This window comes from Pieris rapae, chromosome 3 (assembly GCF_905147795.1).
Source record: "Pieris rapae chromosome 3, ilPieRapa1.1, whole genome shotgun sequence".
In the NCBI taxonomy this organism is placed as follows: Eukaryota; Metazoa; Arthropoda; class Insecta; order Lepidoptera; family Pieridae; genus Pieris; species Pieris rapae.
Window position 1 is genome coordinate 4,036,602 of NC_059511.1, and position 19,609 is coordinate 4,056,210.

General features: G+C 33.1%; 2 protein-coding genes across 2 annotated transcripts; one reads left to right on the forward strand and one right to left on the reverse strand.

Annotated features, from left to right (window-relative positions):
• Positions 1-3,530: 3,530 nt before the first annotated feature.
• LOC110997086 (small nuclear ribonucleoprotein Sm D3) lies at positions 3,531-4,789 on the forward strand. Its single transcript, XM_022265068.2, has 2 exons — positions 3,531-3,988; positions 4,281-4,789. The coding sequence occupies exons 1-2, from the start codon at positions 3,679-3,681 to the stop codon at positions 4,364-4,366; spliced, it is 396 nt and encodes a 131-aa protein (XP_022120760.1). The 5' UTR covers positions 3,531-3,678; the 3' UTR covers positions 4,367-4,789.
• A 724-nt stretch (positions 4,790-5,513) lies between these two features.
• On the reverse strand, positions 5,514-19,609 carry LOC110997080 (nose resistant to fluoxetine protein 6). Its single transcript, XM_022265056.2, is given in 13 exon segments — positions 5,514-6,142; positions 6,396-6,535; positions 6,733-6,863; positions 6,865-6,911; positions 8,945-9,095; positions 9,581-9,757; positions 10,213-10,398; positions 10,961-11,124; positions 11,290-11,483; positions 11,711-11,919; positions 12,457-12,566; positions 18,836-18,972; positions 19,495-19,609. Coding segments are annotated over 13 exon segments (1,929 nt in total). The 5' UTR covers positions 19,601-19,609; the 3' UTR covers positions 5,514-5,965.

Here is a 19,609-nt window from a genome sequence, read left to right on the forward strand (position 1 = left end):
TGCAGCTCTCTATCGTTTGTGGGTGCAATATTTACGGATTAAAAGACTTGATTTTCCAAGTCCTTTTACTGCTGTGAGCTGTTCAATAAAGCATAATTATATTAGCCAACATGCATACGTGACTACGTATATACTATTATATATATATTGTATTTATTTGATACGCTCGCCAAAACAGCCCAAACTAGGGTGTAAAAGCCCTTGAGGGTCAGTCAAGAAAATTTGTCGACGGAAACTATGATTTTCGTACAAATTTAGTTTTCGATATTCTACATAAACTACTGTTAAGACATCTTGACTAAGCCCCTTTAATAGCGAGATTCCACTTTATACTCTTTGTCCAGAAGGTAATTGTCTACAACCTGTAAAGTTTTTAAACAGGTCGACTTGAAAGATAGATCAGTTTTATAAAGCTTTTATTTAATTATAGAGAAATACATTACTTTTCTGTAAGACATATTTTTTAAATCAACATGACAACTTTACTACATTTTTCTTATAATAGGTTTGTTGCCATGGCAACTTCTTTTATGCCAGTATATACATACTTCACCAGTATATACATACTTCACACCCTCTTTAGTTTTTTTTAAAGAATTTATGTAAATAAGTTCTTTAAACCTAATTGAGTTCTTTAGGTTTGTGAATATTTTCAATTTCTTCTGCTGCGGCTAAGATAAAATCATCGTATCGCCTAGGAGCTGTGATATTTGATCTACTTCTTAGGGACCTTATTTGAACGGATGCGGTTTCTACATTGTCATTATTGTTTACAGCTTCTCCGACACCGTTGTTAACAGGGTCTTCAATATTAGAAAGTGAGTTGTAGTCACTTTCAATATTTGTTGGTTCCTGAATATCTTGTTCCAAAATTTTATTGTTATCATTTTGCGTATCAACATTATTGTCATATTTATTATTGTCATCAAGCGTCATAGTAATTTTCTTTTGTAGTGTTTGTTGTGATGACAATTGTTTAGGTTTTGCTGTAGACTCAATTTCATTATAAAGTGGTGAAAGTTCGTACTTGCTTTGTTCGTAGTACATGCATTTCATCACTCGTATATCTTTTGAAGTAATGATATGATTTTTAGAAGGAACGTAGATTCTGAAAGCTTTTGACGTTTCAGAGTATCCCACAAACATCCCTGGAATTGCTTTAGGTGCAAATTTGTGACCATTATATCCCTTTTTCAAAACAAAAGTCTTACTACCAAATATGTATAGATGATTTACACAGGGCTTTCTACTAACCCATCGTTCAAATGGTGTTTGATTTTCAATGGCATTATTTATGTTTCTATTTGCCAAATAATTTGATGTAGCCACTGCCTCGCCCCAAAGTTTCAATGGTACATTTGCATCTATCATCAATGCTCTTGCTTTTTCTAATAGGGTACGGTTTTTACGTTCAGCAACTCCGTTTTGGTGTGGAGTATAAGGTGCGGTAAGACGTCTTTGAATGCCACACTGTTTTAAGTAGGTGTCAAACTGCTTATTAATATATTCAGTCCCGTTATCAGATTGTAAAAACTTAATTTTGTTACCTGTGTGTGTTTCCGCTAACTATTTGAACTCTTTAAATTTTTCAAGTACTTCGCTCTTATTTTTCATTAGATAAACTCTACAGTATCGACTATAGTCATCTATAAAAGTAACAAAGTATTTATTTCCGCTTATGGTGGGCGTTTGAATAGGACCACACACATCACTGTGAATGATTTGTAAACATTCTGTCGTTCTTTGAGTTGTTTTATTACGTGGAACAGGTTCACGGTGCAGTTTTGCTTGTATGCATACTTCACAGTCATTCAAATCTTCCGATGCATCAAAATTTAAGCCAATTAAGTTTTCATGTCTACGTGCATATTTCAGATCATTTACGTTCATGTGACCCAGTTTTCTATGCCAGTCTTTAATACTTGATAAAGTTGTTGATTTCTTCGGAAGAGAACTTGTAACCTCATCATTATTGACTAAACAGTTCCTTTCATGTTGATCTGGATATACATAGTAAAGACCGTCTTTTTGTTTATATGCAGTTATATTTATTTTGTTTTTAGGGTTAGTTACAATAGCTTTATTTTTAGTAAATAGCACTGAGCAACCAGCATCTGTCATCTTACTTACGGACAGTAAATTAGTACAAAGGTTCGGTACGTATAAAGTATCTTGTAAGCGTGTTATTACCTTACTGTTGCCGTTTTTTGTTATAAAGGAAACTATTCCTTTTCCTTTAATCTCTGCAGTGTATTCGTCCGTCGCAAAGTTAAGTTTTCTGGATGTACTATCTATTGTTTTAAATAAGTCTCGTTGATAAGTCATATGAGACGTGCAACCACTGTCTAAAACCCATGTGTTGTTTTTAAGTTTCTTATTATTTGTAAAAAAACACTGCATTATGTAATTATTTTTATGGAAAGAATCAAATTTCTTAGCCTGTTTACCTTTATTTTCCTTCCAGCAGTTTGAACAAATTTTATGGTGTTTGTGTTTAAAGATATTACCTCTTCGTTTACAAACTTTACACGATGCATATAAAGCTTTTTCTTGAAAAGAGGATTCAGGTTCGACGTCATTGGTTATATTGTGATTATGACGAGCTTCATATTCTTCGAGTATTTTAATTTTCAGCTCTTCAGGCTTAGGAAGAACATCTCGTGATTCAATAGCGACTCTGAAGTTCTCGTATTCTTTGGAGAGGCTGTATAGCATTAATATTGTTAAAAGGTCTTCGTTGATAATTATGTCCATGTCTGCCAGTTTGTTAACTATATCCATGAATTTGTTTAAATGACTTTGTATTTCATGACCATCTAATTTAGTTAGAATTAGTTGTTTTAGTAAAAAGGCTTTACGGGCAGGTCCGTTGCTTGCATAAATGTCTTTTAGTGTACTCCAAACGGCTTTTGCAGATAGGCATTTTTTAATTTGGTTAAGCTCAGAGGGAGATATCATAAGAATTAGTTCCGATCTAGCTTGTCTGTCACCTTCTGTTTCTGCTGCACTTGGATCTTTACTCAAAGGAGTTTCAATGTATTTCCATAATTTGTTTCTTACTAAGACTGCTTCAGCTTGTATTACCCATGTATCATAGTTTTCTTTTGTAAGAGGATCTATTCTTGCGATCGACATTTTGTGTTTCGCTTTTTCTTTTTTTTTTTCTTTATGAACCACGCTCTGCTACCATGTAAAGTTTTTAAACAGGTCGACTTGAAAGATAGATCAGTTTTATAAAGCTTTTATTTAATTATAGAGAAATACATTACTTTTCTGTAAGACATATTTTTTAAATCAACATGACAACTTTACTACATTTTTCTTATAATAGGTTTGTTGCCATGGCAACTTCTTTTATGCCAGTATATACATACTTCACCAGTATATACATACTTCACACAACCCATACAATAATTATTTTTGTTGTAACTTGTAAGTAGACGGACTACGGTATTCTATACTCTATCTACGTTGTTGTACTTTTGACAATACCAGATGAACACAGACGATCGATTATATTTCTTATTTGTCATTTTGTCAATTGTCACTAGGCGAAGACGCCATTGTTTGTTTGTACTTTTGAGCGTCCTATTTTTCTTATATTTATCCATTTTCATCTTGTAGAACAAATATTTTTACATTGATTTCTACGCGAATAGCTTAAAGTCAGAATACAATATGTCTATCGGAGTGCCTATTAAAGTACTTCACGAAGCTGAAGGCCATGTAGTGACCTGTGAAACAAATACCGGTGAAGTGTACCGAGGAAAGTTAATAGAAGCTGAAGATAATATGAATTGCCAAATGACCAGCGTCACTGTAACTTATCGCGACGGACGTGTAGGTCAACTGGAAAATGTTTACATTAGAGGCTCAAAAATTCGTTTTCTAATATTACCAGATATGTTAAAAAATGCTCCTATGTTTAAACGACAAGGGAATAAACCGACTGCAGGTCGTGGGAAGAGTGCCATATTACGAGCACAAGGTTGGTACTCGGGCCTTACAGTTCAGAATAAGTTAAAACTTATTGTTTGGTTGTGTTTCAATTTTCAGTAAACAGATGATCTGTTTTCTGAGAATTGAAACACAATTTATGTATATTACAACAAGCTACATAGCACATCTTTTTTGTGTATATCTATAATATAGTGTGTATCTGATATATCTTATAACATACTATAATGTATTATACTTAGAAACTAGTTTGAGATGCAAACATATTTGATGTTTGTAATGTAAATTTCTTGGTAATAATGTTATTACTTATAATATTTCAGCTGCTGGTCGAGGCCGAGGGGGGGGAAGAGGTGCAGCAGGCCATCGTGGTGGGTGGCAGGGTGGCTCAGGACCTTCACGACGTTAGGCTGTACTTGATAAATGTGATCTAGCCACTAAGTCACTAGTGTAAGATTTACATTCATTTGCTGAGTTTTGCATATTTAATGTAATACAAAATTCTGGTATTTTACTAAGTTTAGTTTAAATATAAAGTATCATTCAAGTTGAAAGTATGATTATTATTATTTTATTAGTTATAATGTACAGTCTAAATCTGTTAAATGACATTTAAGAGACTATTCATATTTGGTCATAAAAATGAATGTGTTAACAGCCAATGACTTTTTTATTAAGAACCTAATACAGTAGGATTAAGCCGGGACTATTGATTTTGGTTAATTAATCAGTATGTTAATAATGATAGTGTTGTAGGCGGTTTTGACTGTATATATGAATTTTCCCCTGTATCTACAGTTGAGTAAATCTGTTAATATAATGAGTTTAATTCTATTGCTTTTAAATTAACACTACTATGTGGGTGATGATAGTGATCATACTGAATCCTCTGAAATTAGTTCTAATAAGGCTTAGAAGTTCCTTTAGCGGTTAACTGCTGGCTGTGCCATTTTGGATTGTCTGTAGTCTGCATTTATGACCATTGCTGATATTGGAGTTCTATCAATCTTTGGCAAATTCAGGTTAACATTTGCCAAAAAGACAAGGGAAGGAGCTGTTACAGCCTGGCCACCATAATTATGGAACCTCTCCTTGCAAATTCGTCCGCATCATCATTACCAAGAGATCCACTGTGGGTTAATGCTGTTTGTCAGGGTTCATCAGTATGATATTGTTGTTGTCATCATCAACGCCATCTATTACGCCACCAAATATTTAGTTATAAATATAGGGTTGAAATCTGATGTATGTTTATGGAAATTAATGATGATTGAACATAACTTTTATACTGGAAGTTTGCAGTTGCTTACTGTTGTATGCTACATACTTGACTACATAATGTACATGCACTTTCATTCTAAAATTTGAATAAAAAAAAATATAAAAACTGATATAGAATAAGGACATAATAAAAAACTTTGTATAATTTGAAAGTATTCTTATTTTTTATAATGCTAGTCTTTCTGAAAATACAATTATAACATATAATACAATTCATGTAAAAACTATGCAATAGTTTAAAAATATAATATTATATATTAAAACTTTCTTTTTTTAACTCTTGGGATTTGTGAATCTAAACTTGTAAAAATTCTGTGCTCACATGCAACAAAATGTTCTATTCAAATTTAAAATCGAAAGAATTAACAGACGAAGTGAATACTTATGGATAAATCTCAAAACATTGCCCAAAAAACTAAACATATTATGGTAGAAAATGCTTATTATATTTTAAAATAGGCCATTGATGTGTATTTGTTTTTTTCTAACCAGTTCTAATGTCATTAAAATCTTTCGAACTTTGGTAATGACTTGCTTAAATAACTTCTAATTACGTCAAAACAAGAGTTAACACTAGGACTGATTTATAGACATAGTTTTGTAATATCCTGATAGGTAGTAAATTAAATTCTTCAACAGATGCGGTGTCTACACATAACTAAAAGTATAAATAATCTTGGTTAAATAACCATAATAAATCTGTGGCACATTAAACATCACAAAAGTTTTATCTCTGTGGTATAGGTTCAGGTTTATCTAGTTTCTCCTGTGTAGGGTCGAATGTGGGTCTCACTGTTACCCGCCGTAACTCTCGGTATAGGGCCAACGCAGGAAATTCAACAAGCAACGCCAATGGGATAGCCGCTGTATAAGCGATTACACCAACACCAAACCACTCGTATATCTATAATAGAAATATGTATATTTTATATATAAATACAAACTTTTTAGTGATGCTGGATTACTAAAACTAAATGAACATAATATTTTAAGATAGCTCCAAACCAGCATTAGATCAAGTCTACGGGTCGTAAATGACTCTTTGGACGACTGACTCTCATTGAATAATATTTAGGTTCGTTATAAATAATAGTGTTATGCACAGTATAATAGGAATTATTAAAGAATAAAGTAGTAATATATAATATAATACTTACGGCGTGTGATCTATCAAGTTGTATGGGCGCGATGCGACTGGCGAGCAATGCTTTATTGAGAGGCAAGTGTAGCAGCAAAGCCCCGAATGACAGCCGCGGTAATACAGTGCCCATATGAGATAGCCAAGTTCGCCAATGTGCTGTAATATATAACGCTAATAATAAAAGGCTTTTCTATATTACTAATAAATTCAGACGCGACCGATATCTGTTTGAAAGGTGGAGTTTCAGCTAGTGGATCCCAAAGGTAAGACTCTAATACTTTGCGTTTCTTCTCTACGCTAAATGTAAAAGTATATAATAATATATATAGTTTACCATTTAGCCATTTACTCACATTTTACGCCATTGATAGCTCCGAGCAGCGCAGTCAGAACTATCAGCACGAATACAGGCCTTTCCAAGGCGGCTAAAGCAGCAGCAGTAAAACGTGCGGGTAGCCGAGATCCTGCTGCTAGAGGGGATAGACCAGCATACTGCAGCAGGAGCCGCACATATACAAAACCAGCGGAACGTCTGAAAACCATATAAATATTAGTTTTATCGTAGAAGACTACAACTTGTAGGAATCATGTCAAGAAATAGTATTTAGTTAGGAATACTTTTTTGTCACTCTTTAGCGATTCATTTAGGAGTGGAGGTTTAAAAATGCAAAGATTGCGTTGTTTTTATTTTATGCTCTCAAATATTACATCTGTTTAAAAAATACGGCAATTTATTTTATGTTAAAAAAAGGATATACACACATGCGGAAATGACACAAGAACTTAAGAAGGTGCAGCGCTAAACAGATCCATGCAACTTCGTCACAATCGAGTAGCCCGCGTTATTGAATAACGTCCGAGAGGACTTTTAATAAGTTTGTTAGCGATAAAATATGCTCGTTTCCCTTGTAATTAAAAAAAATACATCTTTCTTGCAACTATAAAATAAATCAGTTACAATTAGATTTAGGTTAATTCATGGGCATCAAAATATTAGGTAATAACGAGGTATTAAAAGGTAAATAAATTTCATTATGAATATTTATTAGATTTAAACACAATTCTTATCAGCTACTTGATCGGGGCTAGTGGTGACATCGCCAACCAGTTAGTGAAAGTAAAAGCCCATCATCATCTAAAATACTAATAACTAAGTTACTTATGTTATGTAAGGACTGCAAGTCCAGTAGTTCGAAGACCGATGACATTTGGTTTATATCTTAAAGATTTACCCTCGCTAGGATACCTGCATACAAATGCGTTTTGCTACAATATGCTCATCAATTTACTCACGATTCCACCATTGTTTCAAAAGTTCTGTTATAAATTTTTCTTAGTTTTTCTAACATACGGTTGATTTTATTACTTATTTATAGTAGTTTGTATAAGAAAAAACTGGAATGGCGCAGATATGGAATTATCTATCAATGAACAAGTGTGCGTTACTGATACAGGCTTAAATGTACAAGTAAACATCTGTAGTTATTCTATGAGTGCGGAAACGAGGTTACCTCTAGAGTCTAAAGGGTTTATTACTTTTGTAAACGTCACGCTCTGTTCGAGGCCTATCACAATTATTTTCACAATAATAATGAAAGGTTTAGTGGGGCAGATTAAGAAATAATTAAGAACTTAATTGCATAAGTACTTAACATGTACATTAAATATTATAATATTGTTTCCGTGTTTTATATGCGTTTGCGTTATTAGTGAAGATTTCCGAACCAACTTGTTCATTTTACATTTGAACGTAATACCTACGTAATTTTTGTTTGTTACAATTTTCATACTATCATGCGCGATGGAACTGTGAAAATTGTGTTAGTTTTTGTATTAAGCCAACACATATACACATTTTTTTCTAGCTTTTGTATTTTTGAACGTTTATGAGTATTCTACAGTTGACGACTGACGTTGGTAGAATATTGTTTAAACTAACTTACGCCCAAACCCAATAATCAATCTCAATCCATTTCTGATAATCTAAGATATACATCTTAATCCAATAATTGATAAGTGTGCCATCAACCAATCGATGGATTGTAATGGCCATCTGTCGATACGAGCTATCCATGGTAGGACGGATCGGTGTATGTGGATGAACCTTTGTATGAAAATGACAGTTCACCAGTTTTTAAAATAATTAAAAAGCAATTGTCGCAATGCTTTAAACGAAGACATGTATATTTTAATAGGTATTATTTGGACGGTTTTATTTACTTTATTTGGTTTATATCGATTATCGAGTGTCAAGTCACCAAAAATGGATCGTCTTCGTAGGGTTTGGTTATTGGGATGCAGATAGAAGATCCATCGACTGACACGGTCTGATTAAAAACAATCTGAGATCTGATTGATAACAATCTGATGTTACTAAAATATTATTCAAACATTAAATGTGTATTCAAGTCAAATTAGGTAATATTTTGTTATATAAGTAATTTTTTTTTAAATTATAACAAAGGTATAAAAAAGCTCTGCTTAGGAAGGAATTAATAGAAGGCATCTGTGAAAGGATAGCCAGTTAAAGTCAATAAATTTACATCTTAGAAAATTATAATATACCTTCTGTTGTGAGAGACAGACGCCCCGATCTTTCATCTCTCGATGTATTAAAGCCAGCAACAAGCCGCCAATTGCAGCGGGAGCATTGCCAAGAGGAGACTGATACAACACGTTGAAAGAGGCTTCACCGCCATATGAAGTCCGAACAGACCTAAATATTAATGGTTTTACTCATAAACAAATTATTAATCTCCTCCCTCAAAGAGAAGGAGTTAAAAAATTAATAACTTTTTATAGACACATTTAAACTGAAGTGAGTAATTATAAAATATTGAATAAAATGTCGTGTAAGATTGAGGCTATACTGATGTCACTAAGCATATGAATTTGTCTGATCTGATAATAGAATTCTGAAAGAAATTACGTTTCGAGTGTTATACTGGTGAAAATCACCATTTAATTTAAAATCCTTTATTTTTTTGCACATACAACAAGATATAAAATAATACAACGCACTTTTAAAAATATGACTCAATTTAGAGCTGAGAAAATTTTACACAATTATATTTTTTTATTTGTGGTAAGATCGTAAGGACTGATATAAATATTATATAATACTTTATTTTCATGATATACCGATCACGTTACCCTAAAAACAGCGTAGAATTGTATATAAAATGAAAAAAGTGTACTAACTCGGGTCTATGAAGCACAAAGTTAGGTATTAGATGCCACAAATAGGCAAATGTGAAGTTGAGAGCAGTAAAGGCCACAAACAACCCAGATAGTAGTAATAGTGCAGTACGCCGACCTCGCACCAGTAGTAGGAAAAGCAGTGATGCTGCATACAGCTGCATATCCGCCGCCAGGTACCTGTAGATTAAAGTAATTTTATTCTACTAACGCTCAGATACTTCACGAACAATAAACATGAAAAAATCAACGCTCACTATTTATGTTACAACATTTATTAGTTAGCAGCAAATTTTTTTATGTTTTTATATCAACTATTTTGTATGGAAACTTAAACAGCACCAACGGCGCTTTTAGAACTAAACAGAAAACACGAACGTGCGTTGTTCATTTAGAATTCTAATTCTACACGAACGCGAAATACTTGACGAAATTATCTCATTTTCGCGCTTAAGTCTCAGTTCTGAACTAAAATCAAAAAAAAACCAATTAATTGTTACTAGAGTATACCACAGTATAAATATTACAACATCATAGCTAAACAATGTATACTTATGAACGTCGAGTTGAAGTGGGTATAAACGATGCAATCGTATCAAAATATTATATGTTACTTTTAATTAAAGTAGCCTTACCATGTTGGTATCAGACACTTGTCATCAGGGTACACCAAATTATTGATAAAGAAAAGATGGGTCCACCACTTTTTTCGACAAACAGCTGCTTCACCTCCCACGAGTGGTGTCCATAGTGGCCCGCTATTCACACGTTCCCACCATGATGATGCAAACCATATGACCATCAGGTGACTGGGGCTTATTCTGTGAAACCGGGTTAGCCTTATAAATGAGTACATCAGAAATACTAGTGCTTTAACTGCGTAAAATCAATAGGCTACCTATTTAATTATTTAAACACGCAATAAAAACTACTGATTTTGGATTTGGTTTACAGAAATGTTTTTTATAAGAGAGTAGATTTATTACATAATTTACAAAACTCGACGTCGAAGTTCTTCAGCAATCGTAGTTAACAGGGACCATCGCTGAATTTTTACTTAAAATATATGTATAAAACAAAGAACTTTAAGGGAAAGTAAGTGATTTAATAACCTGCGGTTCTCGTACCGCGATAAGCAGCTTGGCCGTGCTCGTTTATTTGACAATGAAATATTTTTCAATTTGAAACATTACGTTCCGAGATTAGAGCGTTGAATCATAATAATGCACTTTTGCTTTACACATTCAATGTTGTTTGCCGACGCAATCGATTGCCGACAACCACCCTTCCCATATATATTTTTTATTTGTTTGTCATATACATTTAACGGGTAGGAACATTACGAGAATTTATGACGAAGAAATTACCTAAATAAATGCATACCTTATAATTCTATTGATCATAGTGTCCAAGAAGGTAGTAAAGATTGGACCACGCGTCTTCTGTTTCAGCAACTTGTGAGCAAGTAGGAATGAAGACATCACAAAGAAGATTTGTACCACCAAGGTACTGTTCGTCATCAGCATCGCATCTGGTTGACGTCGGATCTGCCGTCATCAAATAATGTATGCAAACATTACGTAGATTATTTGTACACTTTCTTCTACTTTAGGATCGAGGTCTATTGATGAGACCTCGGGGTCATAAACGTATTATATATTATTTAACAACTAAACCACTTTGGCGTTGGCGATGTTTATATAAAATCTTACCATCTCCATATGTCTCGTATCGTCTATATATGATAGGGTGGCCAGCCAACAAACGTGTTCGAGGATGACAGACATCATGCAAAATACTCTCAATCCGTCGAAACATCTAAGGTCAACTGAGCTGGTTGGTGGTGATGGTGCTGTCAGAGCTCGCCACGACCGCCGTATTGACCAGCAAAGCGTCCAGCCCAGAACTAGAGGGTACAATCCAGCATATAAGGTTTCACATAGATAGATAAGGTTTAACATTAATTAATATTCTATTAAGTAAAGCTGGGTATTATATATTTTTTTAGTATTTTGGCTAAATATAAGCTCAGGATATGGCTATATATGGCTCGTTAGTGCTAAAGATTTCAATTTTATGATTCAATAATATTTCAATAGATTCTTTTGAGGTGAGAAAGAAAAAATCTCTTGCCTTCCTTAGCGTCGTCAGCGAGTGTCAGATCCAAGCATGTGCTTATGGCTGCTAAGGCAATCAGAGCTGCAAAGACAGCAGCAAAAGCTCTCTGATTATTTGTCAATGGTGGAGGGTCGGTAATACCACGCCGACAGTACTCTAGCTGATAGAGACGCGCGGATATATTGTAGGCCGATGTTGTGCTTGTATTTACACAAGATTCAAACCTGGAGTGTAGGAAATCATATTTAGGTTTAAAGACATTTATTCTCATAATAGACAATAGTCACCTACATGAGAACACTTATATACTAACGTTCCAATTTGAATAAAAACTTGGTAGAACTTGGATGAACTTTCATTTCCGTAGTAGATTGGGATCACTCAATAGATGGTCTTTTTATTTTAATTTAAATATTGCTAGGCTGCCTGCATTTTTTATATTTTGTGGGAGTCTATTATACCGCAGTACTCCCCCAACGCTCAATGTTTTTTTTGCCGTAATAAGTTCTATACTTAGGTAGAATTAAATTATGAGTGCGTCGTGAACTGCGCTTTTGAATTTGATTTATTTTGTAGATTAATAAGCTGGTATTGTTTTGAAATAATTGTTTTAAATTCAAAGTTAAAGTAGAAGTAAAGCAAAATGTGTTTCACTATAGAACGAAACCTTAGAGGTTTCTATTCCTATTCTCATGTATGACATACACAAAAATCTACTACATACATGACTTAACGCTTGTTTTGTTTGTTGTTTTACTCACCATGCCTCCAGAGGCCCCTCATTCCCAGGACGTGAACAGTGACGCGATACGCACAGGCCACGGTGAAGGCGTGTGTGGTTAAAATGATCCACCCAGTTGTTGCTCCATCCCTGTACAAACATAGCCATATTTTACATTCTTTATTTGTTTTATTTATTTATTTATTTATTTCACTACATTTTTCTATCTTAACAGTAATACGGTAGAATTCCAAAATCCCAATTCCCACACCAACTATTCTAGACAAAACATTAAATTTTCTTGTGGCGTTTATAAATATAACATTTGTATATTTATGATAAAGTATCATACATAAAAACCCTGATAATAATTAGACAGCGTAAAGTTAAAAATAATAATTACATGTGGCGTATGTTTTCTTCCGTAAGTGACAACGTTTATTCGTGTTCTTGATATAGAATTATTTAAACTACAGAAAAAAGACGATTCAATTATTTTGCTACAAAAATCTTATCAGTAAAATGTTGCAGTTATTTCGGTTGATCATGAATGTTGATAATAAATAATGCTTTGTTTATTTAAGAAATTATCATTGCGTAAAATAATTTATAGTATTTTGTTATAATTGAGTCCCGAGTGTCTCACAGGTCACATACATACATTTTGCTGCTGTAATGCATATTACATGCACGCGCGCACTGACCTACCATTTAGGGATGCCATCCAACAATAATAATCATTACTGGTTAAAACAAGCCAAATCGTATTCATCTCGAAACTATGAGGAATGCACAATATCATTCATTATTGTCTTCGGATAAAAACCGCATGAAATTCTTAACAAGAAATTTAGGATTTTTCCAAAAGCGTGGCCAAGTAACAGGACGTGGCAAAAGGATCCTAAAGGGATAGTCCTCGGCAAGTCCTTACCACTGACTGACCAGCACAGTTCAGGGGTTGTGAACTAATTGCCTATACCTATGTAACCCAATTTCCGACTCGAAGCAGCCCTAGGTAGCATTGGCCATTGAGTCTCTAGCGGAACGGTCCGCATTCTGCGCAGTGACGAAACGAACTACTTTCCTCTTTCACATGTCGAGTACCATTGTATCGTTTCCTTATAACATTTACGATGACATTAAAGGCATGGGTCTGTATTACTTTCCTATGTGTTTATCCTTCAGATATATAGGCGTCTTAAAGGTTAATGATACTCAAACTACTCGATTCTTAACCCTTTTTAGTTTTTAGTCTATATTTATAATATTGGACAAACTTTGTACATTCTGTTTAATAATGTCACGCAATATATTGTCTGAGTTATGTAAGCAATACTGTAATAATATAATATAATTTCATATGCGAATATTTTTATTGTATAGCTTCGAATCGAAATGTACAAATCCATGAATCAGTCATTGACTCTTAACATTTAAATATGCACTGCGGCCAGAAACTTTGTAAATATTGCATAACTGCCATTATCTCCTTTAATCAAAATAAGAATTAAATATATTTGAATATAAGTCATTGAATTTTTGTTACTTATGAAAAAGAAACATATTTAGGAGGTTATATCCAACTATGTCCCAAAAATAATGGATAATCCTTGACGGGACAGCTCTCCAGCACTGATAAAAAAATCATTCCAAGTGATGCCCAAAATATGATTTTTTATAGAAAAACATACGCTAATTTTACTTTACTTCTACAAAGTAATGAAATTCGTGGCGTTTTTGGTGTCATCTTATTCCTGATAGACTATACTCTCTGTCTCTGAGACTGTGCCCTCTGGCATTGAGAGTGTCCATGGGCGGCGGTATAAATTAACATCAGGTGAGCCTCCTTCCCGTTTGCCCCCTGTTCTATAAAAAAAAAATACTATCAGAAATAGATTAAATAATAAAAAGTATCAATGATACTCCTTTCAAATACAACATAAGAACTTGTATATCGCAATGCCGACATTCCGATTTGCCAGACTCCTCACAATAGTATTTGTACAGCTGCGAACTCTGGAGATAAATATTGCAATATAATATTAAAGTGAGCAGTGTTGGCCTGGTGGCTTCAGCGTGCGACTCTCATACCTGAGGTCGTAGGTTCGATCCCGGGCTGTGCACCAATGGACTTTTTTGCTCGAACGGTGAACCCAAAAAAAGTCGACGACGTGTGTCAGGCACTGGAGGCTGATCACCTACTTGTCTATTACATTGTAAATGATCATGAAACAGATTCAGAAATCTGAGGCCAGGACCTAAAGAGGTTGTAGCGCCACTGATTTTTTAAAAAATTATATTTGAATAACTTATCATATTTATGATATTATGTGCAAAGTATTTTTGCACACACGTGCGCAGAAATTTATTTGGTTGTCTAGTTTCCCTTCCTAAGTAATCAAGATTCAGTGGCGCAATGAGGTCTCACTTGGCGATCTTCTTAGTAGTCGCATGTCTTAAAAGGGACAAACATCACAAAACGATAGAATCTCGGATCGAACATAATCCGTATTGGTGGATTGTGTATTTGAACATTGAGAGCAACTTATTTAATGAGTTCAACGCGCGCGTCGCTTGTATGCTTCAGCTCAATTTATTTATTTTGCTGCCTGCCAGAGAAAACTTTTTATCGTAAAATTGTGAAAGATAATTACAATAACGTTTAACAATAGTAATTTCCTATGTGGATTGAGATAAGAAACAATGGTTTGGTTTATGTGAGTCTTACGCCGCAAAAGCCTGTAATGAAAATCATTAAAATATATTAACGATATAAATAGGACGCAGAAAACACTAATAAAATAATAAGAGATATCAAGTAAATTATTATTTAATTTATTAATTTAAATAACATAACATGACAAAGTTTTATCTGGTTCATTTAATATTCGAAGTTAAAATTAAAAAATATCGTTTTCAATTTTACAAAACAAGCAACTCTTATGGCACACAATTTACTGCGGATTTTAATATTTGTGTGTAAAAGAAAAACAATAAATACTAATAATTAATAAATTGTGTGTTAACTATTTCTCATTTTTACTAATTCCGATATACAATGTATATATACCTAGGCAGTTTTAAATTAGATTAAAGTCGATCTTTGGGAGTATAACATTAAAAACGTAGATTTAGATTATTTATAAAAGCACAATATTTTTTACGGTATCATCACACCGTATAGTTACTTTTACTTTTCTTAATCACAGTCATAGGCTGTAGTTAGATGCTTTCCGGGAAACGCAAGGCATGACGCAATCATTGCGCAGTGACTAGATTACGCCTAAATACCGACTATTAGATTCAAGTAGGCTCATTTCCTAAGTCACAACTTTATACAAAAAATATATTTACGTTGCTCATGAAAATTTCAGAACTGGTCTCACATTACAATATCATTACCGAGTTTAATAGCAAATTCCAATTCAAAATCTTACAAATATTTAATGATAATTGATATGGCGCGAAAAAAGTTTCACTAATTAAATAAACAGTGAAAATTTTTATGTCTATCTGCCGGCATGAGAAATAATTTCAAAAATAAATATGTGAAGAGATTATGATATTGTTTTAAAGGATTAACTTGTAGCAAAACGCGATCAAACTTATTCAAATAGAAAAAGAATTCGTCGCTTATGATGTCAAGAGACAAATAATTTATTATAATCCAAGCATATCATCAATAATATCAAATAAATTCATAGACAGTTTATCTTTTATTTAAAACAAGTTTTTATTCATGCTTTAAGGAATTTATTTGAATTTGATTGAATTGAGTTGAATTTTTTATGAATATTATTTGTCTAACGAACGTTTTTAATAACCTTGGGTTTTAACTACACATATTATTTTATTTCAATCAGATCTAGGGGTCATTGACTTCCCCCTTGCCTCCCTCCCCGGGCTCCCTACTCCCTTACGATTCCCTTTCACTGTCTTAACACGTTCTAAACTCTTTCAGATGCCTAACCCAACTGCCCAATCACATTATATAATGTTGTAATGACTGACATTAGTTTGTTTACCCAATAATAATTTACCTACATGAGTTAAAAACAAATTATTCCATTGTAAAAACCAGTTTCATAGTTAATTAAACAGAAGATGTCTCAACTTGGAATTTCTAAATTAAAAATTAAATTCGTAGTTTAAGTAACTATCACAGAATTTATATCAAAAATGGGTTTACAACTTCGTTTTGATGGTACATGGTCTGCTGCAGAGAACATATTAGTTGAGTAATTACCGTGCAGATTCATGCCTTTTTTTTAATTTCTATTTAATATCATGTACAATATTTGTTTAACTAAACTAAATGTTCGTTGGTTTATTGTGTCCAAATTTTCTTATTATTATTATAAGAAGATAAATTTAGAGTTAATAAATGAGGTAAAAATCTAATAATGTCTAGTGAAATTTATTTCTCATTCTAAAAATGTTATAGTAATGTATCCTTTATCCTTGATTAAACAACAAATATAACGCTAATTTTAGTTTAAATTTATTAAGTAGTTGCACATTCTCATGCTTAATAGACTTCTATAACGAATTTTTACGCGGCTTTGGCAAGATAAGGTAATTCGTTCGATAATAAATTAAAACATGCTAATAATAAAATCATTAAGTATTTTTTTTATACCCGCGTCATCTAAATGATTAATTTTAGGGTCCAGTTTTTAATGTATGCAAACCTTGATAGTTATTTTAACCGGACAGCCTTCCACAAGTTTTTTAGGTTTGTGATAAAAAAAATTAGCTTCGAAAAAGCTTTATCTACGATTATTATAGTTAACATACATATAAGTCTCATAACTCTAAATCTTAAGCTTACGACTGTGATTGTGATGTTTTATTTTATATAGATATTAAGTGCCTGATTCACAATGTATGGATAAAGTACCAAATAGCTATGCAACACATAAATTATTCGAAAGATAAAAGTTCCGAATAATATTCTTCACATTTCATAACGAATAGCGCTATCTGAAAGTCGTGAAACGCAAAATTACTGTTTATCCTACCAATAAGTAATAAAGAGCTTATTTGGAACTTATCCGGACATTGTGAAACAGGCCCTTAATGTGATATTTTAAATAGATTTAATTATTTTAAATGTTCAACATGATCGCAATGTGTATGTTTACTCGTAATATTTCAATATATACTTAAAACAAAATAATTGTTTAATCAATTTACATGGATACACAATTCATTGTTTGTTCTTAGTTCTTATATTTAACTTGTTAGTCATAAAAGAATAACTTACAAGGAGCTATGGCATGAGTCCAATTAACACTCAATTAGACAATGGCTATTAATAATGTGTAAATAACACAAAACATCTATTATTTGAAACATATCCGCATATTATAAGTTTTTAGAAGCTATAATGCCTTTTTGATTTGCGTAACAATCATGTAATTCGTCTTTGTTTTCTTAGCACATTTAGGTTTAACAAATCACTCAAAAGTTTATATACAAAACTCTGAATCATTTTGTGAGTAGGAATTAAAAATAATAGGTATTTTCTACACCCCAAATCCATGTTTGACCACTAAGATAGACATCTTAATCCAAATATTGTCAAAAGTGCGCCAAAAACCAATCGACGACTTGTAATAGCCATCTGTCGATACAAGCTATCCATGGTAGGTCGGATCGGTAAAAATGACAGTTCAACTGTGCCAATAGCCTATCTTAAGATTTTAACATACACCAGTTTTTTAAATAATTAAAAAGCTATTTGATATGTTTTAAACACAGACCTGTATATTTTAATATTATATGTACGGTTTTATTGACTTTATTTGGTTTATATTGATTATTAAATATGAGTGTAAAGAACGAAGAGATTTCATTCTATCCGTCGCTAAACATGCATTGTCTTCGTAGGGTTTGGTTATTGGGATGCAGATAGGATCGTTCCACTAACACGGTCTCATTTGTGGATTAATTATCAGGTTCGGGCGTAAGTTGTGACCTTTTGGAAAGGTTTTGAAAATCACACATACCAGACATCGGGATAAAATTACGATATGAAAAAACCAAAAATTACAACTATTGCCGTAAACAATGACATATAGTCAAACCCTCTCTATGTCTAATATGATAATATGTATGTTTTTTATAACACCAGAATAAATAGCGGCTGCAGCCCATAGACACGAGTGTTAGTGGTCTTTTTATGTTTGGAGGTCGTATCTCCCAGGAACCATCTCAACTGGAAGTCGGTTCCAGACCACGCCAGTTCTCAAAAGCCCTGAGCAACGGAACATGCAAGACTTCCACAATATACACTAATATTTATACTATTCAACTACCAAGTGTAAGATGCCTATTTTCATTATGTTATATATATTAAATTATTAAGCCCTTTTAACAAAACTGACTCTAGTGTAATGTATGGACATAGTCCCTACCTTCATAGTCTGGAAAAGGTGATGATCAAAAGGAGCAACTAGCTCGAAGCTTCCCAGACAATATACACCACCAGGTGCTAAGCATGCCATATAATCATCCAGTGAGAAAAGCCGCGGCATTGCATAGTATTCTTCATCTGGAAATATATAATATTAAAAATATTGTTTGACTGATGCACAGTGCGAATAATCTAGCGTAATAATTATTTCGGTAAGTAAGTATAGAAATTATATCATAGAAATTAACAGGCAAGCATCGCGCATACCCTAAAAACACGTCTATGCCTACAAACCATTATATAATATATGTACATGGTTTGGATCCAGAACGTTGGATCTGTGATTAATAGGGTAACTTTTTGTGAAAAAAAAGTATTATCTTTGTTTTGTACGAGTGTCCATATCGGGAAAAATAAAGTAGAGTATTGTAGTACATACCAGTCTTAAAAATTACAATTTCCTTATTGTATGTATTATTCATGACCAATTAAATTAAATTTTTTATTTTAAAAATTAACTTTCGTAAAATATAATTATTTTTTCAATTAATTCGGTATTATTTATCAAATTGCCTATTTATTTACGGGTACTAAACAAGGATTAGTATTTGGCATCATTCTTCTATTGTTCTATAATTTTCTTATCAAATTGGCTCTTACCTGTGAGATCATATATAACATTGGGAGTGGTTGAATTGTCACTGGAATATGCATAACCGTAGCCCACCAGGCCAAGGGCCAGCAAGACGCGAACGCTTGGCGACATGACGGCGAA